The sequence below is a fragment of the Gigantopelta aegis genome, chromosome 9, assembly GCF_016097555.1.
Source record: "Gigantopelta aegis isolate Gae_Host chromosome 9, Gae_host_genome, whole genome shotgun sequence".
NCBI lineage: Eukaryota > Metazoa > Mollusca > Gastropoda > Neomphalida > Peltospiridae > Gigantopelta > Gigantopelta aegis.
Genome location: NC_054707.1, coordinates 25939442 through 25965128, shown reverse-complemented (window position 1 = coordinate 25965128; position 25687 = coordinate 25939442). Strand labels below are relative to the sequence as shown.

At 35.4% G+C, this 25687-nt stretch overlaps 1 protein-coding gene across 1 annotated transcript in view; it reads right to left on the bottom strand.

Moving 5' to 3' along the window:
• The window catches only part of LOC121381507 (chromodomain-helicase-DNA-binding protein 1-like), a 66619-nt gene that overhangs the window by 15976 nt on the left and 24956 nt on the right, over positions 1-25687 (bottom strand). The window contains exons 5-15 of the mRNA XM_041510829.1: positions 24276-24281; positions 24128-24181; positions 17558-17714; positions 15552-15710; positions 13408-13509; positions 11679-11849; positions 10215-10328; positions 9705-9819; positions 8631-8787; positions 5769-5918; positions 137-251 (exon numbers count right to left, since the gene is read on the bottom strand). Coding sequence (XP_041366763.1) covers positions 137-251; positions 5769-5918; positions 8631-8787; positions 9705-9819; positions 10215-10328; positions 11679-11849; positions 13408-13509; positions 15552-15710; positions 17558-17714; positions 24128-24181; positions 24276-24281 — 1300 coding nt within the window. The remainder of the gene's footprint in view (positions 1-136; positions 252-5768; positions 5919-8630; positions 8788-9704; positions 9820-10214; positions 10329-11678; positions 11850-13407; positions 13510-15551; positions 15711-17557; positions 17715-24127; positions 24182-24275; positions 24282-25687) is intronic.

Here is a 25687-nt window from a genome sequence, read left to right as displayed (position 1 = left end):
AGTTTTTTCTTTCTTAGTGCACACACTATACAAGCTTAACTGTTGAGATATATGTACCATTTGTGGACAGTGTGAATGTTGTGTATCATATTAATTTATAATGTTTCTTCTACTCGTAGATCGTTGAAAGACTCACCATTAATTAGCTCCTCAAACGCCGTTCTATCAGCGGCAGACGTCTCCTTAGAGTAATCTGTTCCTTCAAAGACGTACATACTCTGAGGAATGCTTCCATTCTCATCACGTTCAGCCTGTGATAGAACATACACTGTCGGATTATTACTTTTTTATATTATTATTGTTATCATTACCCTCAGATCAAACTGATAATGTCCTGGTTTGGAAAGCCTTCAAACATTACAGTGTTACTGTAAACTCAAACATTTCATGTCACTGTTACAAGGATTCCTCTGATGGCCTTAAATATATTCAGAAGTAATATTTCAAAAACATTTGTATATTTGTTAACAGGCAGATAAATAGAGAATACTAAATAAGAAGCTGTTACATGTATATACCATTACATGAGTAGCCGTTAGATATCATTTATCTTACGAGTTGTTTCAAAACGTGAAAGCAAATTTAATACATTTTTTAACATAAGTTGTCAAATAAATGGCATTTAACAGACAAATGTGTAGGATTCTATTTCTTATATAAATCTGTGTGGTCCTTAACCATATGTCTGATGCCATATAACCGTAAATAAAATGTGTTGAGTGCATCATTAAATAAAACATTTCTTTCTTTTTTCTATTTCTTATATATCCTGCATAAAAAAAAAGAAGAAAAAAACCCTACCAAGTTTTGAAACAATCTAAACATTTTTTTTTTAACTAAAACTTATTTATGATGTATTTACACTTGCACAGTTAACTTATATGTTACGGATCCATCAGTTTCAATAGTGATAATTTCAATGGATGGTATGGTTTTGGCATCAAGAAGTAGCCATTCAGTTGTCTTTAAATTGATTTCCCACATGTGATTTATCATTGTGCGATAGTAAAAATCCTCCAGTGTTCTCTCCAATAGCCATGTAAATGAATGAAAATAATAATTTTTAATAAAACCCCAGTAAATAGTTAAGATGAATTTGTCGCTATTAGGTATTTCACACAGCCAGGGTCAATTCAGTGAGTAGCAAATGGTCTTTGCTATGTATATTACAAGATACACCATTTGCAAACAAGAGTATGGCTACATTATATGCCTGTGTTAGTTTGATAGAGAAGCACTCACATTACTGAATGATGAATGTGCTACATGTATGCTTGGACTACAGTTATATGACATTTGTGCAATTAGATGGATGAACATTTTGTTTTGGACCAACTACTGATGATACTGCATCCATTGGAAAAGGTGTCTTCTAATAAATAAAGTTATTGCTCTTTATTAGCCAGGGAAACATTTTGTAGCATGGGTATCATGGTGACACATTTATATCAGCCAGACATGACAAAAGTAATCGATTACGATTACGATTACGATTACTTAAGAATGTCATGGTTACGATTACGATTACGATTACAAGGAAAATGAAAGTAATCGATTACGATTGCGATTACACTGCCCAGTAATCATGATTACAATCATGATTACATTTTCACAGATATGAACTATTTTTGATGACTATGTGTCAAAATTACCAAATGTTTGACATTCAATAGTCCATAATTAATTAATCAATGTACTACAGTAGTGTCGTTAAACAAAACAAACTTTACTTATTACATTAATATTTAAAACATATTATCATATTTAACGACGAAACGTAATTACATGTGTATTAATCCCTAAGCTGCTAAAAGAAACAAAAGCATGCCCCTTTAATCGCTGAACTGCTCTAGTTCAGTGTCACATAAAACAAGACATATAGTTTACAGTTATCAAAGGTATGAGTTGTCAATAGTGTTGAATGCGATCGGTTGTACTGTCAGGTCAGGTCAGGTCAGGTGTTTAAGCATTGTAAATGTATGTAGTTACCCACGTGTACGACATAATCAGGTGTTTAAAGGCATATTGTCACAGACCACTGCCCTATTTAATGATCTAACAAAGTATTACCGGAACAAAAATAATTTAATTTTTCCCTAAATGTACTTTATTCAACCATCTTCATAACCACCATACTCTATTTATTAATAATATTTTGTAAAAATAATGAATTATGGCAATGGTCAATAATTCAAAAACTAAAATTGCCAAGAGGGTTGACATGGATTTCACTCCATCATGGTTCAGTTAAGGTGATGCGATAGCTAGATTTGGTTTCCAACAATTAATGTAATTTTTATTTATTATCCATTTTTAGAGAAATAAGGTCCTTAAATCCGTGACAGTATGCCTTTAAGCATTGTAAATGTATGTAGTTACCCACGTTACGACATAAACAGGTGTTTAAACATTGTAAATGTGTGTAGTTACCCACGTGTACCACATAAACAGGTGTTTAAACATTGCAAATGTGTGTAGTTACCCACGTGTACGACATAAACAGGTGTTTAAGCATTGTAAATGTGTATAGTTACCCACGTGTACGACATAAACAGGTGTGTTAAACATTATACATGTGTGTAGTTACCCACGTGTACGACATAAGCAGGTGTGTTTAAGCATTGTAAATGTGTGTAGTTACCCACGTGTACGACATAGACAGGCTTTGTACATTCAGCTCATTATGATTATCCGCAACAGTAATGGTGCAGTAACGCGTTCTGTTCTGTGCTCGGTTCCAAAACAGGTAACACACACACACACACACACACACACACACACACATGCATATATATATATATATATATATATATATATATATATATATATATATATCAGACATGGGGCGATTACATGACAAAAGTAATCAATTACGATTACGATTACTTAAGAATGTCATGATTACGATTACGATTACAAGGAAAATGAAAGTAATTGATTACGATTGCGATTACACTGCCCAGTAATCATGATTACAATCATGATTACATTTTCACAGATATGAACTATTTTTGATGACTGTCAAAATTACCAAATGTTTGACATTCAATAGTCCATAATTAATTAATCAATGTACTACAGTAGTGTCGTTAAACAAAACAAACTTTACTTATTACATGGATATTTAAAACATATTATATTTAACGACAAAACATGTGTGTTAATCCCCAAGCTGCTAAAAGAAACCAAAGCATGCCCCTTTAATCGCCGAACTGCTCTATCTAGTTCAGTGTCACATAAAACAAGAAATATAGTTTACAGTTATCAAAGGTACGAGTTGTCAACTATGATCATTTGACAATACATCAAAAGTGTTGAATGCGACTCTTTGCTTTTGTTAGTCTTAATGACTGCAGACGGACAGCGCACAACCTTAATCTCTTGTTTGTAAGCTTGACTGGGCGGCCAAATCCACACACAGCAATAAGTTATTTAACATATATAACCCCTCCCTCCAAAGCATCACTACAATCGTTACAATTATAGGTAACCATTGGTATAAAGTAATAAAACCCACAAATTAAAAAAGAAAGATTAAAAAAAAAAAAAATTTTTTTTCAGTGTTCTACCGGTTCAGAAAATATTTTGCTCCAGCACTTTCTTGCCACGTGACTTCTGGAGAATCAATTACTTCAGTCAACTTGTAAATTAACTGATTCACTTGACAGGTAAAAAGCCATAAAAAAACCCACACACGTGACAAAATGTCACAGAAAAAAAAGTCATAACTTTTAATAAAAAAATATATATGAGGCATTGTGTAACTGACTGCTAGTTTCTTTCAATATTAGTTTGGTCGTTGTTTTATTTGAATAAAAAACATAGCAAACACCAAACACATTATAGATGAACACATAGATATGTTTTAAAAAATATTTATTTATAATAATGGTTTGAAATGCAACATTGGCCCGAAATGAAAATATAGAAAACAATAGATCGAGTTTGAGCCATGACGTCACTGTTACCGGTGACACCAGAAAAAAAAACATGTTAAAAGAATACAAACTCAGGATAGTCCCTTTGCTCAGTGCTGCATCCAACTACTAGCACTGTTACTTGAGTTGTTACTAAGCATATCAAAGAGGTTTTCTTAATAGGCATGTTTTCATAAGCGTATGTATGTTATAACATAATATAACCATTTACAGACATAATGGAAGGTGTTGGTATAAACAGTTAGTTAAGGAGAATATGATAATATGTGTACAGAACTCTATTTGAAACTAAGTAACCATAGATTCACGCCTTCTTATTATTTGGTATAAATATTTTCCTAATTTACATACATTGTTTACATTGCTAGTAGGTAATAAGTTTATTACTTTAAAGATACATGTATATTGAAGGATGCTGTAATAATCATTAATATATAATCATAAAAAGGTGCAAGTTCATACAGTTTGAAAGTTTAATCCTAGTATAGTAATCACGGAAGTAATCATAAATTATGATTACATTAGCAATGTAATCGATTACGATTACGATTACATGGTATTCTCAAACAGAGTAATTGATTACGATTACGATTACATGAAAATATGTAATCGATTGTAATCGATTACGATTACTGATTACGATTACCCCATGTCTGATATCAGCAGAGAAACAGTTCATGTATGCAATGTTAACTTTGGAAAATAAACCGCCTTGGCCTCTTCAAAGGCTGAACAAGATGAAAGATGTTCAGAATGTAGACAAATTATGTGATTTATCTGTGATAGGTACATGCAAGAAATCTAGGACAGTCAAAAGTAGGTCACAGTGACCTAGTATGATACCTGACACACTGCCATCCCAAGTTGTATTTGCACGCAAGGTTTAACAGTCCTGTGTGAATTAGTATGAAAGATATGGTGTGGAATAGATTTTCTTCTAATGTGCAGTACTTAAACCATAAAAATTAGGTCTCAGTGAATTAGTAATAGTATGTAACATACCATCATCCTAAGAAAGTAAAAAGTAAAGTTTGTTTTATTTAACGACGCCACTAGAGCACATTGATTTTTAATCTTATCATCGGCTATTGGAAGTCAAACATATGGTCATTCTGACACTGTTTTTTTTAGAGGAAACCCGCTGTCGCCACATAGGCTACTCTTCTTTATGACAGGCAGCAAGGGATCTTTTATTTGCGCTTCCCACAGGCAGGATAGCACAAACCATGGCCTTTGTTGAACCAGTTATGGATCACTGGTCGGTGCAAGTGGTTTACACCTACCCATTGAGCCTTGCGGAGCACTCACTCAGGGTTTGAGGTCGGTATCTGGATTAAAAATCCCATGCCTCGACTGGGATCTGAACCCAGTACCTACCAGCCTGTAGACCAATGGCCTAACCACGACGCCACCGAGGCCGGTCCGGTATCCGGACAGAAACATTAACAGATGGACATATGGACAATACAATACAAAATGACAATACAACAGGAAGACGGGCTTATAAAACCATTCTGCAGTGTTAACCTAATTTCATTACATTTCAACTTATTTTTGTGCTTATATCTAATTAACATTCAAGCACACTGTCCTGGGCACATACCTCAGCTATCTGGGCTGTCTGTCTGGGACAGTGGGTTAGTTGTTAGTGAGAGAGAAGGTGTAGTAGTCTTACCCCTACCCAATGAGTCATTAAAATTTGCTCTGGGTGGGAGCTGGTAACAGGCTGCGAATCACATACCTATCACCCGTATGTCTGATGGCTTAACAACAACACCACCAAGGCCAATGTGTTAACCTAATGAAGAGAAAGCAAATCTAAGTTCTCACCTCAGTTTCCTGCTCCTCATCTTGTGTTTCCACAACCTGCCACTGGCCGTCAACCGAGGAGCCGAGCATCTTGGTGAAGTCAACATCCACATCACTGTCATCTTCCTCCTTCAACAGATTCTCCACACCAAACTTGAGAATATCTTGTAACTACGAGTAAACATAAACAAAATTACAATTACACTGCAAATATAAATACTGTAAACTTAGAAAAATTGTGTGCGCATTAATTTTGCGTCGTTCACGCCCAACCTCAAGTCACAAAATTTATATGCACACATTATTTTCATACGCATTATTTTTTACAGATGCCAACAGTTATTTGTCAACAAATTTAAATGTTGCATATTCGAAAAAAACAAAAACACGTCGCAATATTAATCCAGTTTACAGTAATGAAACACTTGCACAAGACATTATAAAGAAAATACCAGAAAACTTTGACAATATCGTGTAGTTACATGTACTTGTAAATAAACAAAAATTACAACATGGCAAAGATAAATGATGAAATGTCACTTCATGCACAAATGTGTCATTGGGAGAAGAAAAAACATTTGCAACTGAACATATAAAGTCAAACTTTGATAACTCAAACTTGAAGGGAACAATGAAATAGTCTGAGTTTCAGGAAGTTCAAGTTTTCTTAAAGCTCAATTAAAAGTTTAAACTACATTGCAATTGGATGATTGTGTTTGATATTACAAGAAGCATGTGCTGCACTTCTCTGCCACCCCTTCAAACAACTGTTCTTTGAAGGAAGCATATTGTGTCTGTAATTATGTCTAAACATGTCCTTCTACCATGTGTAACCACCGACAACCAAACACACAGCATCGTTTTGTTTCACTTAGTCGTCAATCTATTATTCTGTAATTATCACCTCAATCCTCGATAGCCAATATCAGCCGTGATACCCGCGGTTTGCTAGACTGTCTGACCATTCATTGTTCTTTCAAATACTACCAGCAGCCACAGATTGATCAATCCACACGTCGAGTTTTGGACTTGCATTATTTATAAAAAAAATAGTTTGAGAGATCGAGGTTTATTTATGAATTAAAATTTTAAAAGTTTATCAACATTTACAAATTAATAATGTCATATATCTTATACTGATTGAACCTTAGGGTTGACCGTACAATATATGCATAGCAAAGCCTAGAGGTGAATATGATTTTCTGACTAATCTTGTTGCATTGCAGAATAAATCAGATAATTACATTGTAGTTACTGCCTTAAAACAGACTTTACTGTACTCAGGTCAAACAGTAAATACTGCTCAGCAGAGGCTGACGGCATTTGTCATCTAACAGTAAAGGAATAATTCTGATACCTTACGGTAGTAAGCAGTTATTCTCCATATAAATATACAAAACCACATACCAGTTGTTTTCATTTGTTTTTATTGTATCCTTGCGGTATGGGTTTTGACGCAGATAAGCAACGATCTCACGTAGTGTAAAAATAACGATGTTTTTCTTGTTATTATTTACAGACATAACCTAATGTATATATATCATCAAAATATAAAGATTAAATTCAATATATATTGAGATTTTTAGTTTTAGTTTTAGCTTACATGTACATACTGTAATATTTTAACATTTTTGATGCAGTATGTATTTTGATGCGGAACTTCCAGATAATTCTTGTGAATGATCAATATTCAAGAAAAACAACTCCAAACAACTGGAAACGATGTGTGGTGGTCCATAAATTCCATATTAATAATACACGTAAAAAAATAACACAATTAAAATACATTTTAACCAGATTGTTACATTTAAACCATATAGCCCAGTGCAAACGTAGTCACTATTTGTACACTGATAGGGTGGGAGTAAATTTGACAGTCATTCGATATGTTTTTGTTTGTTTATTATTAGTATTATTCAAAACAATGTCCACTTTACATTTCATGTGAAATAGATATTATTTTAAGATGTAATATGCACTTGAATGTTTTTTTAATCCTGACCCAATATAATAGTATGCAGTGCATATAAAATAAGGACAGGGGACTCATTCGGACGTCCATAAAAATAGATTGACGTAGGGGTGATCTAACTGCCTTGTGTTTATTTCAATAGTAGCAGACGACAATGTTTCGTGCAGCGGATGAGTAAAATTAATTGAGAAAATTTGGAGATAGAGGGATGTTTATGTTACATGGTATTTTTAATTGTTTATATTTACTGCAAACTGGCAAATTGGAAACACTGCTTTATTCTTATCAATAAAAAATACTTCCGTCAACGAAAATTTCTGCATTTGACGTCATAGCTTTTCTTTGATGACGCAGATGCTATTTAAAGATAGCGTACCAAAATAAATACTGCGTCATAATACATACCGCGATGATACGAGACTGAGTACTATAAACGAGTGCAATAAATAACATGGGAAAACAACTGGTATGTGCTTCTGTATTTATTACCACATCACTAGAGCACATTGATTTATTAATCATTGGCTACGGGATGTTAAACAATAATGTTTTACTTGTGGTTTCTGAGGAAACCTACATGTTTCCATTAGCTGCCAAGGGATCTTTTATATACACTTTCCCACAGACAGGACAGCACATCCCACAACCTTTGAAACACCAGTCGTGGTATAGTGGTTGGGACGGGAAAAAGTGGTGGTTTGATCTTACAATGCGAGTGCTCTACCGACTGAGCTAGCTAGATCCTACCCAGAATATTACAAAAACAATCTGAATACAATCCGTGTGATTATTAATGTACAATCATAGAGCTACAGAGGAACATGAAGACAACGAAAATGACGTTTCCTGACTAGATTACTTATCTGGAGATTAACAGACCTTCATAATCAGATTGAATATTTTTTAGGCACCTGAGTTTTGTTGGATGCAAATAACTGTGTCTTGTTGCCAGCTCCAAACTGACCTCCTTCAATGACTTTTCCAGTCAGTTTCAATTTTTCTTCAGCCCGCTTCAGAATGATTTCTTCAACCGAGTTTCTCCCAACAAGTCGAATCACCCGCACAGACCTAAATATTAACATTGCATCGATATCTCAATGTGGATTAATTCAAACACATGTAACACACCACATCCTATGCTTATAAAACTTGTTAAAGTGTGGACTCAAGGATTTAATCAAGTGTCACCATATACAAACAGCATGTGGTTACAAAGTCTGGAGACTTTGATTAAGTGTTGGGTCTAGACTTCAAATTTGTAATAGTTACATATACCAACCAGTGCTCTACATAGAGAATACTACACGAGTGGCTGTTACATACCATTTATCTGACAATGAGATATTTTAAAACACATCTAACGAACGAAAGCGAGTTGTAAGACAAATGATATTTAACGGACACAAATGTTGTATTCTATTTCTTACATATCCTGAAAAAATAGTTTTCAAATAAATTTAAATGCCTTTTCCAATGAAAACCTAATTACAGCCCTTGCGCTTATAGTTAACTTGTGCATCACAGACAGTCAATTTCAGGTTATCTTGTATGTCAAGGAGTGATCGATTTCACTATTCTTTTCTTTATTGGATGGTATGACATTGGTGACCTGGTCATCACATAGGAGCAACCAGTTGAATGTCTTTATATTAACACACATATATGTGTTAAAAACTATGTGTTATCAAAAATAACGAATAATGTTCTCACCAATGGGTGTTTAAGAAAAACTTACAGTACATCAATCATATGACCCGACACACCACTGGCAAATGCTCAACCACTGAGCCACACCCTGTCCCACTAGGTAGACAGAGCAGAGAGCCACGTTTCATGCCAAATGTACATAAACACAACTATAAATTTATTATTAAGATGGCTTAAGATGTATATGAGACAAGCCAGTATAAACTGATGTAAAATATCACACTCAGCCCATCCGTCCCACCTTTCTCCCTCCAGCTATAAAACTGAATTCATCCTACCTTGTTTGTCCAATTCTGTGAGCGCGAGCTGCAGCCTGTAGATCATTTTGTGGATTAAAATCACTGTCAACAAATATCACAGTATCAGCTGCTGTCAAATTCAAGCCCTGACCACCTGAAATAGCCATTACAATACCACACAAATACACTGAAGAATCAACAATTCATTCATTTCAACTTATTTTCATGCTCATATTCAATTATGGTTTAAGCACACCAATGGTCTACATCCCACCCCCGCCTCCCCATAGAGCTGCTGAAACTTGGAGCCAGTACTGGAAAGCAAACACAAAATCTCTTTTTCAACTAATTCACCTCCAAAGCTGGTTAGACACCATTAGAACAAACATCAGCCTATCCTTTGATCTCCTAATGTAAAAATAAAACCAGTCAAAGAAAAAAGTTCAAAAAAGATTTGTTTGTAGGATTTTGTTTTTATTTAAATTAAAACATTACTGATTTTTAAAAAGCATATGCCAAGAACTACAAACCAATTGTAAGTCTCATTACCTGCCTTTGTGCTGAGAAGAAAGGCAAATGTCTCGTCCTTCTCATTAAAATTTCTCACAGCCAGAAATCTTTCCTCTCCTCTCACTGATCCATCCAGTCTCTCGTAAGTAAAATCTGAAAACAGTTAACACAAATAACAATTCTCACATCAAACACAGAGTTATCATAGATTTGAGTTCTCGACTAGGTAAGACTCTTTTGAGGATACATCATTACATGTGCATCATACTAATAATAAATTAAAGCTGTCAGTTTGAGTATATCTTTAATATTTTCATTTACAATAGATCATACAGTTTAATTTTATACAAACATGTAACATTATACAATTTCTTTTAGCAATAATTTCTTATCATGTATAAATTTAAAGCAGTATTCATCATAATAACACTGAAAATACAGAATGCTTCTTAAATACAACGTATTACAAATGGAGACATGGCGTTCTATGCTTCATGAAATCATCTGGCGATTTCCATAAAAAGCAAACACATGAGTTTATATTAATTGTAGTTTATGTTTTACATTAGAGAACAAACAGGATGGAATGGTGAGATGACAGCTTTAAATTAATAAATCCTTCAGTCCTGGCCATCCTACAACACTCTGAGACAAGAAACCTATCGGTATCCTGTGGGCCACAAAGAGAAACTTTGGGGACTGGAAGTGTCCCTTTGTCGGACAGCAGACTTCCTGGAGAGAACAGGACTGGAAGTCTGAGCATGGTTTTGCATGGGCTTGCAGAAAATGAAAAAGAAATGAATAAATAGAAACATAAAAACAAGAGCAATATATAGATTTTAATAGAGTGGTATTAGGTAACAAAGTAAGGTGGAATGCTCAACAAGTGTCATTGGTCTGATTGTAGGGTGGAAAAACACACTTTTTTCTCCGTTGCCTTCAACGACATGATAAACTGAAGCACCTTGACAGTGGCTGATGACTATGCAGCAATATCACTGTTCCTCACAACTTCCGAAACCTTGCTGCCAAACAACTTGGAAGAGCTCCAAGTCATGATGGTGACCAGTCTACAGTAGGGTTCTTTAAACATGATGATCTTCTCACCTGTGTCAACTGAGATGTCATGGCGGTCACAGCTGGAGTCAAGAAAGCCAACATGTTGGCACACTGCTGGAACAATCCATTACTTTCATGGTCATTGACTCGAGTTGACAAACCAGAAAGGAAACCATCCATAAAAGAAATAACTTACAAACCATGGAAGCCACTGGCTTCTCCATCATCTCCATGGAAATCACTGTTTGGACTCCTATGAATCTTTTAGAGTCCAGACTCAATCTCGAATGACATCACACACATACAATTTGTAAGGTATTGCCATGACATTAGTGTCTCAGACTCTGTGAGAGTCTTGAGTCTAGACTGTAAAAGTGTTATAAGCACCAGGCCAGTCTGGTGTTCCAGTGAAAAATGCCATTAATGTGTTGCTGTAGGACTTACTTCTGTATCCGAGGTAGTCTTGCAGGATGTCCAGCATGTGGGTCATCTGAGAGAAGAGCAGCACCTTGTGGTTGGCTTTCTTCAGGTAACACAGCAGTCGGTCTATGAGGACGAGTTTGCCACTCGCCTCCACCAGGTGCTCACCTAGCTCAAACGGCTCCGGCTCTACGCCTGCCAAATATAGCATCACAGAGAGATACAGGCAGAAAAATATCAAACTTCATGGGACGAATTTACCAAGCCTGTTTTTCTTAAACGCAGGTGTTTAAGCATTGTAAACGTGTGTAGTTGCATGTGTGTAAGACGTAAACAGGTGTTTAAGCATTGTAAACGTGTGTAGTTGCACGTGTGTAAGACATAAACAGGTGTTTAAGCATTGTAAACGTGTGTAGTTGCACGTGTGTAAGACATAAACAGGTGTTTAAGCATTGTAAACGTGTGTAGTTGCACGTGTGTAAGACATAAACAGGTGTTTAAGCATTGTAAACGTGTGTAGTTGCACGTGTGTAAGACATAAACAGGTGTTTAAGGATTGTAAATGTATGTAGTTACACGTGTGTAAGACATAAAGAGGCTTTGTAAAGTGGGCCCGATATATTTACTATTTAAGATTGATGAATAATCAGTTTTTCATTTGTTGACATTGTGGAGTGGGGTTAAAAAGATAATCTTTAAAAACAGCTAACAATAGTAGTCCCTATTTCTAGAAATGAAGATAGTAATAGGTTATGATTGTAACAAATAAGAATAAGACCACAGAGATTAACACATTCACAAATAGGACACAACAAATATCATCTGACATGCTGATGTTGGGCCTAAACTAAAAGTATTTGAATAAATGCTAAAATTATACAGAACTTCAAATACATTTGTATGTTGGTTTTGCTTCCTATTTATTGAACAAGTTTATTTGGGGTCGAGTGGTATGTTCTTGTGCAAAATAAACAAGTGCTATAAATAGAAAGCGAAAACATTGCATGTGAAGTTCTGTATTTATGAACATACATTCTTTTATTTTTTACAAAAACGGTTTTTAAGTTAAAGCCATAACTACATTTTGTTAAATCTATTAATCAACCATCCTTTCATGGATTTACTTAACATCATGATAATACTCTGCGGCAATCTGGTGTAATGTTTCAAGTAAGATGTGACATAATTTGTAAATCAGACATGAAGTCAGTAAATAAAAGGCACTAACTCCAGTAACAATAAAAAGGGAATTCCCCGTTTACAAGTTCTGGTCCAGATCACACATATGTGCAATACAAGATAAATTTATCACACAGTTTGAAAATGTCTTTATCACTATAGTAAAATTGAATAGATACATGTATGTAATAAAAGTTAATCTTTGTATGTTTGGGATTTTAAAGGGCAATAGGTATGCTAGCGATGTGCTGATGATCAAATGAAATGTTGGGACTTTAAGCTTTTAAGACAATTTTAATTTATTTAATTTCCAAACGCATTCAAAGAAAAGAGATATTGAATAAGTATTAAAGTAAAATAAGCAAAATGTGTAGGGTCTATCCCATTGACTATAAGAATAGGTGCATGTTCCTAATAATTACAATACTTTCAAGTTCATACACATTCTAACCAACTGGGTAATCGCACGTTGATTGCTTGGTGCCAAACAGTTATAATGAGTGATGGAATTCTAATTCCCAACACTAAAGTATGTTACAAGCTAACAAAGACAATCAAGTATGAGAAATCAAACCATCAAAGAGGTACGGGTGGTTGACACACTTCCTGAGCTGCATCAAGATGTTCATCAGACGAGGCTGGCCACTGCTGTACGGGTTGGTACTGTCAAACACATCTGAAACAGATCAAACAGCTTACTTTACACAACCATTTCATCAAGTCACGTGGCGGACCACCGCTGTATGGGTTGGTACTGTCAAACACATCTGAAACAGATCAAACAGCTTAATTTACACAACCATTTCATCAAGTTACGTGGCTGGCAACCGCTGTATGGGTTGGTACTGTCAAACTCATCTGAAACAGATCAAACAGCTTAATTTACACAACCATTTCATCAAGTTACGTGGCTGGCCACCGCTGTACCGTCAAACACATCTGAAACAGATCAAACAGCTTACGTACTGTACACAACTATTTCATCAAGTCCCACATTCAAATTAATACAACTTCTGCTTTCAACAAACTACAAAATTTAATGTAGTTAATACATGTGTATGTTAAAGTAAAAAATGCATAATTTTGTGTCTACATTTAAGGTATAATATCTAGTATATCGAGAGTAATCAAAGTGTGTGATATTTTTCAGATCACAAACTTTCAGAATTTTATAACTTTACAAATTAGATGTAAATTAATTGAAGGAAGGATATGGTTTATTTAACGACACACTCAACACATTTTATTTACAGTTATATGGCGTCGGACACATGGTTAAGGACCACACAGATATTGAGGGAGGAAACCCGCTGTCGCCACTTCATGGGCTACTCTTTTCAATTAGCAGCAAGGGATGTTTTATATGCAAAATCCCATAGACAGGATAGCACATACCTTGGCCTTTGATGTACCAGTCATGGTACACTGGTTGGAGCAAGAAATAACCCAATGGGCCCACTGACGGAGATTGATCCCAAACCAACCACACATCAAGCGAGCGCTTTACCACTGGGCTATGTCCCACCCCCATAAATTAATTGAGGTCACAGCACTACATTTATTGACATTTAAGCATATGTATGATGATGACACTCCATAATTGAAATATTATGCATTCATAGTCATCAACAGACATTTCAATAGCAATTTTACACTAACAGCTGTCCAGCATTCAGAAAACAAAGAACATTAATCACAAGTTTATTTTTATGTAAGGATATCCAAAATGACAGCATTCAAGTTTGTCATCATTTTCTTTCAAAAAGACACTGTGTCACATATTTTTACGTCATTTGAATATCGATTAATGGCCGACTGGAATTAAAGTTGCATATTATACAGTTTACAAAAACATGTATTAAGCTCAAGATTATATGATAAAGAGATAGCCCGTTTGTGTTTTAGTATCATCAATATCATATATTAGGAATAAAAATAGTGTATTTGCTCGAATAATACAATTTTTATTCCTAATATACGATATAGATGATACTGAAACACACGAGGGTAATAACCTCTATATATCTCAGAGATGAAAATTACACTTGGCCAAAAAATCATGAAAATGTTGCACTGAAATATCCAGATGATTTTCATCTCTGCTATCTACAGGTATGTGTCCTTTACAACAAATCTGTCAATACTGACTTTTATAACACAAGCAATATGCACACTTTTAAAGAAATTTGTGGTATTTTAAAATTGTGTGCTGAAAAGTAAAACAAAAAAGTATGAAAAACTAGGTATTTTGAAGAAAAACTAGGAAAAATATGATGAGACAAAAAGTAGCAAAAATAGGATCACTGGACAGCCTGCCATTATCAATTCATTTGTAGTTCCTTTGGGCGGTCTTCAAAGATGCATTTTAGTCTCAGCTTACTTGAAGATAATAACTAGCAGTATTCCAGCAGACAAACTTTTATACCACAAATGAAAACTTTAAGATTATTGACATAATACTGAGTTAAACATACTAATATATATATATATATATATATATATATATATATGTATTTCATTTAAGAATTAACCTGAATATCTACAACCCTTCAAATCACTTCCATTTCATATCCTCAATTAATTAGCTTAAAGATCTTGCTATGGTTAGAACAACAACAAATGTTGTGCCCAAATTAGTGAGACCTAAAGCCCTGAGGACTGATATCCTGGCAGATAACTAAAGACACGGTGAATGTAATCAATGACTGCCTGTTTTACCTAAATCTTTTGTAAGGATAGCTTTATAAAGTTTCTTCTGCAGTTTGGACAATCCATGATATAAAATCACTTCTGCCTTCTCTGGTAAGTCTTTGAGAACGTCCACCTTCGTTCGACGCAGTAGGTATGGCTGCAGCAAGGTATGTAGCTCTTGTAGATCTAAAGAAGACAATATTCACAGAAATGTATTTGTTAAATAACCAGTTAAAAACTGGCAGTAGTACAGATGCCCTGAGTGATCTTTATTAACTACATGTATAACCAAGTACACATTTTTCAAAAAGTCCAAAAGTTCAAATAGTGTGATCAGCAATGTTAGAAAAAATTTACATAAGATTTATTTGTCACTTTTGTGAATTTATCACAAATTGTATAAAATCACATAAAAATTCAGTGAAAATATGTGAGTAAAAGTTATAAACTTGTAGGCCTACCCCCTCAACATGGTTTTTGTCCAAAATTAGTTCAGGCAAATTCCTCAAAATAATTCAATATGAAGTTCAAACACAATTAATACATATCTTCTTTTTACAATAGAAATTAACAGCAAACAAAATTACAGTACTGACAAGAAGGAAATGTTTTATCAACACATTTTATTTGAGGTTATATGGCATCAGACATATGGTTAAGGACCACACAGATATTGAGAGAGGAAACCCGCTGTCATCACTTCATGAGCTACTCTTTTCGATTAGCAGCTAGGGATCTTTTATATGCACCATCCCACAGACAGGATAGTACATACCATGGCCTTTGTTACACCAGTTGTGAAGCACTGGCCGGAACGAGAAATATCCCAATGGGTCCACTGACGGGGATCGATCCTAGACCAACCATGCATCAAGCAAACGCTTTACCACTGGGCTACGTCCCGCCCCCAGTACTGACAGATGCCATCTATATCCCGGTACTTTGCTTCAATGTCAGTGATATGTCGAGGGGAAAATAATGTGTGTCAAACTGTTACTTAGTACAAGCTTTTTCATTGAATAGCATTAGAAAGGAGAATAGATAATTAGTTTTTTAAGAGTTTGGTGATTTCTTCAATTAAAAAATCCAAAAATATCTTACAGATTAGTCCTAATAGGTGTGGTATTAAAATATTATGCAACCATTGTGTTTTGTTAACTATAATGATTCAACACAAAATGTTTGGTTTTGTGTTAAATTGTTATAGTTAACAATGAATCACTCGGGTCTTATATCCCCTAATTACAGTAGGCTATTAAGGGTTGTTGGTAAATCATGCTTGCTGTTAGGTATAAAAATTCCACATTTGCATTACTAGTTGTAAACTTCGAGCCAAAGGGTTACATGAGCATACAGAGAGTATAAAAATCCATAAACCCCTAGTGATGCTTCTACAACTTATAGTACTTTGGTCTGGATTTGCACCGGCCACCTAAGATAAAAATAGTTCATCGAAACATTATGTCCAAAACAGGCGGATTCAGTGTGATGGACCAAAATGGCTGTCCTATTTTTATCATTTTACTAATTAAATATACCAATATACTGGCTGATATTTTGCAAGAATATGCATTAAATATCATTCAATATGCATACCAGTCCAAAAGCCGTGCCTGATTCTTCCTTTAAATGTACAACAATATGTGAATATTTTCTATTGTTCAATGAAATTTATTACATTTTGTTGGTTGTTTATTATATATGAATCTATGAAAATAACACAACAAACAAAATTATTGATGTATCTGAGTGTATGTGGACGTGATCGTGTATTCCTGGTGTTTACTTCCTGGGTCGCTGTCCTTTATTTAGCACTGAACTCACACCCTTGTTCATGAATAAACCCACCCCTACTAGGCTAATAATGCGCACACACATGCACACACACACACACAGGCTTATCCTAAGTCAAATACGGTAAACAAGATTCAAAATGTCCTCAAAATAACACTGACTGAATTTATAGGCTTTACAAAAATGGAAAATGATTTTTATAATCCATTTAGGCTTGTGATTCAAGTCCAGAACTTTACCTTCCTTTCTGTCTGTGTTACTGTATTTCTGCACAAACTTGTCAATCCTGGAGATTTTAAAGGATCGAGGTGAGACAAAGCTTAGCAAAGCATACAGTTCCCTCAGGTTGTTTTGTACTGGGGTGCCAGTCAAAAAGATTGTTGTTTGTATGTCCCACTGAAATATACATAACACAAAAGTACACCTACATAATAATGATACTCATACAGAATTGTGGTAAAATGTTAACATTTACCAAAATACAAATGCAACATCAATATCAAACAATGCAGTGTCTTGTAGTCCTTTCGATAAAATTGCTCCATTCAATTATTTTAGTGATACTGCTCCAATACCTAACTGGTTTTGTCAAAAAACATTTATAGCAGGATGATAAATTGACATATAGGTGTACTATTAGAACATGAATAAAAGATAAAAAAGCTGACATTTCATGTACTCTTTTTGCTAACGCTTTTTCTCTTATTCCCATTTCCTCTTCCTAAATGCAATTCAGGTTACTGTATTTCTGGTTCAGAGGTTATCTCTTCCTTCTTCCTCCAGAGCTCAGGACAACTGATGGAATAAGGTGGGGGGGGAGACCAAGCAGGCCTAACTAGAGAGGTCTGGTCGTCAACTCATTTAGACCTGACATTGTTCCGAAGGCTCCATTTTATGAAAGTATTGCCATTTTAAGCTGATGCGCTTTCAAAATGGCTTTCCTTCCAAGCAGTGAAAACTCCTTCAACATCTTGGAGATGATGTTGAAGCATGAATGAACGAATGTTTAACAACACCCCAGCATGAAAAATACATCAGCTATTGGGTGTCAAACTATGGTAAATACAACATGTTCAGAAAAATCAAGGGAACCAAAGACATTTCTATCAAGTTTAAAGGTCCAAACCATCTGCCTCTGGTATACCAATTTCATCCAACAGTCTTGAAGAACCTAGGGGCGGGATTTAGCTCAGTCGGTTGAGTGCTCGTGTCACAGGATCAAACCACCTCAGTGGATCCATTCAACTGATTGGGTTATTTCTCATTCCAACCACTGCACTACAACTGGTCAAAGGCCATGGTATGTGCTTTCATGTCTATGGGAAAGTGCACATAAAAGATCCCTTGCTGCATTAGGAAGTGGGTTTCACCTGTTGACTATGAGTCAGAATTACCAATAGCCAATAATGTGCTCCAGTGGTGTAGTTAAACAAAACAATCTTTAAGTTTTGAGGAACTTGAACCATTATAATGTCCAGACAAAACATCTCTCTGATGAACTGAATGGACAGAGTTGTTTCCAAGTGGGACTTCTCTAGACTGACAATCTACCCCAAAGACTGAAAAAGATCTGCTACTAGGTCGATATACATGTACTAACTTGTGGCTATCCCAACACCTCATGTGGCAGTTATCTATGTATGGACAAAACATATACCCCTCTGGTGAAGTAACTGAGAAAATGGCAAGGTTATTCTGCTGAATAGCCAAGGAGCCATCAAAATGCTGGAATCTAGATGGAAGACCAGCATCCTCAGGTCTGATGAAAACAAATCCCCTGAACTTCTACTCGAAAATTTGTAATCTAGGCAGGGATAGAAGCTAACGCTCGCCCCTTCACCCCAGGTGAGTAGAAATCCCTGGGGGCGAGTACAATTTAAATGCCGCTAGTCCCCCGGGCAAGTATTACTGGGCAGTTGTGACCCAGATTTATGATGCGGACAGTCAAACTATTTTGCCAATGAAACCTGTTAAACATACAAACTGTAGAGGTATTTCATCAAAATTTGCCATGACAGATTGACAAAGTCAAAAGTATCGCAGTTTTGTTTGGTCTCAATATATCCAGATATTTACTGCAAATCAGAACTTTCCAGTTTTTGTTTCTGAATTCTGAAAACTGCCATAATATTCCGATTATAGATGCATGTTCAGAAGGGAAAATGTTTTTTTATTTGTGTGTGTGTTTGTGTGTATGTGTTGGTGCTTTGTGTTTTCGTTTCGTCGGTAATAAATAGTCTTTAATTAAACACATTGTAATAGATCATGTTGGCATATCGATCGATTTTAACTAGCTGCTTCCAAACATCTCGAGTGGAGAGTTCCGAGTTTACCAATGGACATCCAAGTGTATTAGGACAGAATAAAATAATTCAGTAACAGTAAAGATAATTCCTGAGTTTTATTTGCACCATTAAAGATAAAATACAAGCAACATAGTAATGTGTGTTCAATCCTTGAACAACTTGCCAGATCCCATCTAGGTTTCGTCTTCTCAAACTTCTTCAATAATGAAGTGGGGGTGGGGGAGCTAGTGATTTTTCCTCTGAATAAAAAAAATGAAGACAACGGGTTGAACAATCTCCATTGGCTGGAGTGTCAATGGAGTACATATATCTAACTGGGAGTGGATATCCAAAACATAATGTTCTCACTATAACCCATTGTCTGAGATGGCCACCAGTCTGGAGCTCGTCGCAGTAAGACGTGTTTGTGCACAATGCACATGCTTTCGCGGCTCGACTTGGGGATCCTTCACTTTTGTTGCTTTTATCAGCGAAGTGAAGTTTTCTACTGGGATGTATGCGGCCATTGGAACTGATTGAACGCTGGAACGCTTCTCGTTTCGACAGTCTGCACCACCAGGTTGGATTCTTTTTAAGCGAGATTCCTTGCCTCCACATCATTTCTCCGTCTGACTATGTTGACTTGCTTTTTTCGTGACTCGTATGATGGCCATTCTGCAGAACGCCACGGTTGTTTGCGTTTAGTTTCTACATGTCCGAGCCTGTCCTAGCAGCACTGGAAGATTGACCGCCCCACTCTAAGAAGAAATAGGAAGTGGGGTCGGCCCCTACTACTTTTTTCTAGACTTTACTTTGTTTTATTGTGATATCATCTCGTATCCTCCGGAGTCGGGCCCGTCCACACATTATACCAACCTATGACGACTGGACTATACCCTAGTCGATTCTTTCTCTCGTTCAGATGGATCCGGCTTCTCAAGATCTGTATTTCAGCACAGCACTACACTTTCAACGTCTATTGACTGTCAATCTAGGGGTTTTCTTGATGAGATGCAACCCATCTCGTCCCTACAAGCTGTGCACCCCAACGGCCTTAACGAGGCCACTCACGTGGACATATAGATCGGACTTTAAACTTTTAGACCTTCGTTCAAAAGTTTATGTCGAAATTACTTTCTTTTTTTAATATTATTAAATAGTCCGATCCTCTCTTCTTTCTCTTATTTATTTTTGGACTGTCCTTCTAAAATGCTCCAAATTATATAAATATTCGACCGAGCAGTCAATTCGTTTTATTTTTGGCTTGTAACTTTTTTTTTCTTTTCTTTTTTGAAAAATTCTATTAACTTTTTTTACTAATTACTATTTTCAAAATTCTTGCCCATTTTCAACTCTACCCACCTCCATCTTATCTAATTTCTTTTTGACCACCCGATCTAATCTTGCGACCAAATTTAATGAGTAGAATTTTCTTTATTAATTATATTAGAGATGCGCATCAAAATCAAAAGGACCACTATTTAATTTTTTGATGTATTTTCAAAATTGTCCGCTTAATTTTTTTCTGTCCAGAGACAGGCCCCGGGACGGACATGCTCGAAATTCTAGTGGTATATGAGCATGTAAAAATTATTCGCACTCGCACTCTGAGATGGCTTTCCAGTTCCTCCAATACTGGAGTCTTCCTACTACAGTTCACATTATGACTGGCGCTGGAAACACAGGAAGTGATAAATCCAAATCCATGGTCAAGAGTTAAGTGAGAGATGGACTATTATTAAAGGTGACTAAGTGATGGTCCACTGACCATAAAACCTGCTTGTACTTCTTTTTGTTTTTAGATTTCTTCCAAGAACTGTGGAAACATGCACAAGTACATGTATTTGACCAACTTGTCCATAGAGACAACAACTTTTGATTTAAACATAACCTGCAGCACCTTTATATTATCATGACTCCATTCCCAGTCTGGAGCTTGACGAGACAGGCCCGTCTGCACCACTATACCAACCCATGACGACTGGACTATACCCTAGTCTGATACTCTCTCTCTCGTTCAGATGGATCTGGCTTCTCAAGATCTGTATTTCAGCACAGCACTACACCTTCAACGTCTAATGACTGTCAATCTAGGGGTTTTCTTGACGGGATGCAACTCATCTCGTCCCTATAAGCTGTGCACCCAAATGGCCTTAATGAGGCCACTAACGTGGACATATCGATTGGACTTTAAACTTTTAGATCTGCATTCAAATGTTTATGTCAAAATTACTTCTTTTTTTTAATATTATTAAATAGTCCGATCCTCTCTTCTTTCTCTTATTTAATTTTGGACTGTCCTTCTAAAATGCTCCAAATTATATAAATATTCGGCCGAGCAGTCAATTCTTTTTATTTTTGGCTTGTAACTTTTTATTTATTTAAAAAAAAAATTCTATTAACTCTTTTACTAATTGCTATTTTAAAAATTCTGTCCATTTTTAACTATACCCTCCCCCTCCCCCCATCCTGAGTCAGGCCACCGATCTTATCAGAGGTCGGACAAAATTATCAACATCAAATATCTGAGCGAATCCTCCTTTACCGGAGCTAAAACCATTGATGTCTTTGACCACAGATCCGATGATGCATTCTCACAAGATCTGACAGTTTAACAGCTTCCTATAAGACCAGGGCCTTGTTCTATAAAACGATCCACACTACTATCATCATAAATGCCTATCATTGTGATCTTAACTCTTTTTTTTATGATCGCCAGCCCGTTCCACAACGTGGCATAAATTATGGTGAAAATTTACAATTGGTACCAGGCAGTTGTAAGCCACTAAGTAATGTAGATGTTAAATGGCAGTTAGATGATGATTTGATAATTTTCTAATACGGATACTAACTCTGTGTAAAAATGGATTTAATTGTCACAAAATACCTTTTTTGAAACTATTCAATGAAAAACATTCTAGACCATACAACCTTCACATAGAAATATGAGATGACTTGCATTTGGCAGTTATCACTTACTGACAGTTACTTTGTGAATGTCCAATACCAATAAATACATCCATGATGTTTCAAATACATGTAGTCGGTAACCAATTTACTATTTAACTAATTCACACTTTTTCACAAAGCATATTTTAATCACTAAAGGGACACTTACGACTACCTTTAGGTTGCTTTGTGGAACACCTGTATAAAGCTGAAGTTTCCCAGCTGTAAATCTCACCGTACGTCACTACAATTAACCTTAGCTCCGATTCTTTCATGAAATGGGGCCCTGAACTCTTAAACAGAGAGTTCCCAGCACGCATAACACCACTGATCCTGTGCAAGGGGACTTTATTTCACACAACACGCATGTGAATCTTTTGCCAAAGAAAAGTTATTATGACACTTTATAGTCTTGGCAGTATGAGACATATCGACAGAAGAATTTGTCAAAAAATCAACACAAAGACAGCTAAAAACACTTTCCCATTAATAAGCAACTACACACTTTCCCATTAATAAGCAAAGAACAAGGCCGTTTTCAAAATTGGCAACCAATAATAAATCTCACTACACATAGTCCGATCCTCTCTTCTTTCTCTTATTTAATTTTGGACTGTCCTTCTAAAATGCTCCAAATTATATAAATATTCGGCCGAGCAGTCAATTCTTTTTTATTTTTGGCTTGTAACCTTTTTCCTTTTTTATTTATTCTATTAACGTTTTTACTAATTGCTATTTTCAAAATTCTGCCCATTTTCAACCCCCCCCCCCTCCATCCCGAGTCAGGCCACCGATCTTATCGGAGGTCGGACTCGGGATGGGCGTGTTCGAAACCCTAGTGGTATATGGGCACGTTAAACTAGTTATCATCATCATCATCACTACACATTTTCAAAGCAAAAATAAATATTTAAAATTAACAATGTAAAACAATATATTCGGAAGATGCAGAAAAAGATGCAAAATTACAATTTTGGCTTAGTGGAAAAATACCAAATGTATTTCATTTCCAAATCAAATTGCAGCATGTCATCATTTAAATCCTTTGTGAATACCATTTGATATCATAAAACTTACAAGTACCTGACATTGTGTAATACACTAGTAATTAAAATACTATTCACACATTCTAATGAAACTTGACCATTTTTGACAATTTCAAGTCGCTGGCTATTAAAAGGCATAAAACGTCATGTATATATGCAAACTAATGCCTCATTAAATCCTTGTATACGTGCGCTAATAAAACCAAAATGTATACACGGCCGATAAGTTTTCCAATTTTTGCTAAATGGGGTATCAATCTTCAGGGGATCTCTTCAAAAAATATCTTTGTGGAAGTTACATGTATCTGTACTTTATTAATACATCAAAATAAATGGCCACCATTCCTACAGATATGTATTTTTATACATTTAACCGATTCAAAAAGATGATTTGTCTATACTACATGAGATCAATGTTTGTGTAATAAATATGTTGTGTTAAACTTAGAGGTTGGCTTGTAAAAGGAGTTGGCTAATACAGCGACATGTGGTAATGATTGTGCTGTGTAACCCCATGAAAGTTACTCACCTGTTCAAGCGTCTGATAAAGTAAAGAATCATGGTTTTTTAGTCTGTGGTATGCCTTGAATCATCCTACCACTAATGTATGACCTGTCAACCTTTAGCAGGATCCCCAGGAGATTTTTTAAAATGAATCATTATATGAATACTTTCATGCACAACTGAAATTTAAAAAAAAGAATTGGGTCATTTAAACAAAAAACAATGTAGAGTTGCTACTTTAATCGTACATTACGGTATTACACTTTACAGCCTTACAGGTGCGTTACATTATCATTTGTGGTTAGTGTACCTAAGTACCAAAGACAAATTTATATAAATCTTATTTAATACCGTTTTTACAAATGTTATTTGTGAAGGCAAATGATTATATGATGATCCTACCCGGTTATATTAATTAATGTATTTACAGATATGGAAGGAATTATTTTAAGTTATTATGTATGTCAAATCATTACAAAAATTATTTATTATGTACCCATAACCCAACTTACTTTTTGACACAATTTATACTAACCATTGCTGTGACATGTGATTTTAACATAATTATCGCTGTGTCATCAGATTAGTCATTTGCAGTAGTAAGAAACCTGCTACAGGTTTTTTCATTAGTAGCAATGGATCTTTTATATGCACTTGAATAGCCAACACGCTTTGACATTAGGATTAGCACATTATAATTACATGGCCTTTAAACAATATAAATATATACCAGTTTGTCGTGGGAAAGGAATCGACATTTGAGAAAAAAACCAGAGTTACTTCCCTTCTGTTATTTTTATTATTCTTAAATGTCCCATTTAAAAGGAGAAACTGTCTCCCGCACAGGAGAAAGGAGATTGATCAAATACCGGGAAGACTCCCGCCGGCAATCCGGGAGGGTGCAGGTCTGCTTTAACGTAGGGCATTTTTTAACGCAAATGTATTTGTGAAGGCAAATGATGTATATATGATCGTATACTTATGATATGTACAGATATGGAAGGAAATTATTAAGTTATTATTATTATCATTTATAAATTATTATTATTCCTGCTCTTTTTAATTACTAACCATTTGGATGTAATTTTCATCATATAGTCTTTGAGAAGAAACCTGCTACAATAGCAGGATCTTTTTATATACATTAGTAGCAAGGGATAGCTTTTATATGCATACCTGGCATCTTTGCCATATCCATGGCCTTGGTATAACAAGTGTCGTGGGAAAGAATGATTTTCGATTATTATTAGTATTAACGGTGCATGCACCCATAACCATATATTTATAACTATTATACATCTATATAATCTATTCCAATCAAATTGGTTCAACTGTGACACGTGATCGAATGGTAGTTAATGATCATGTACCCATAAACCTCCAAAAAGTGTTATATTGGACGTTCCATATTGGATGGTAAAAGCTCTATTGGACGTGCATGCTCATTACCAAAATAAAGGGACGTCACTCACATTTGCTTTCGTTTGTCCTTGATTTAACACTACCTGAGCTACTGAGTCACAATGTTATCCGATGAAACAATACAGGAATTTATTAAAATTCAAGTGCCAGAAAACATGAAGAA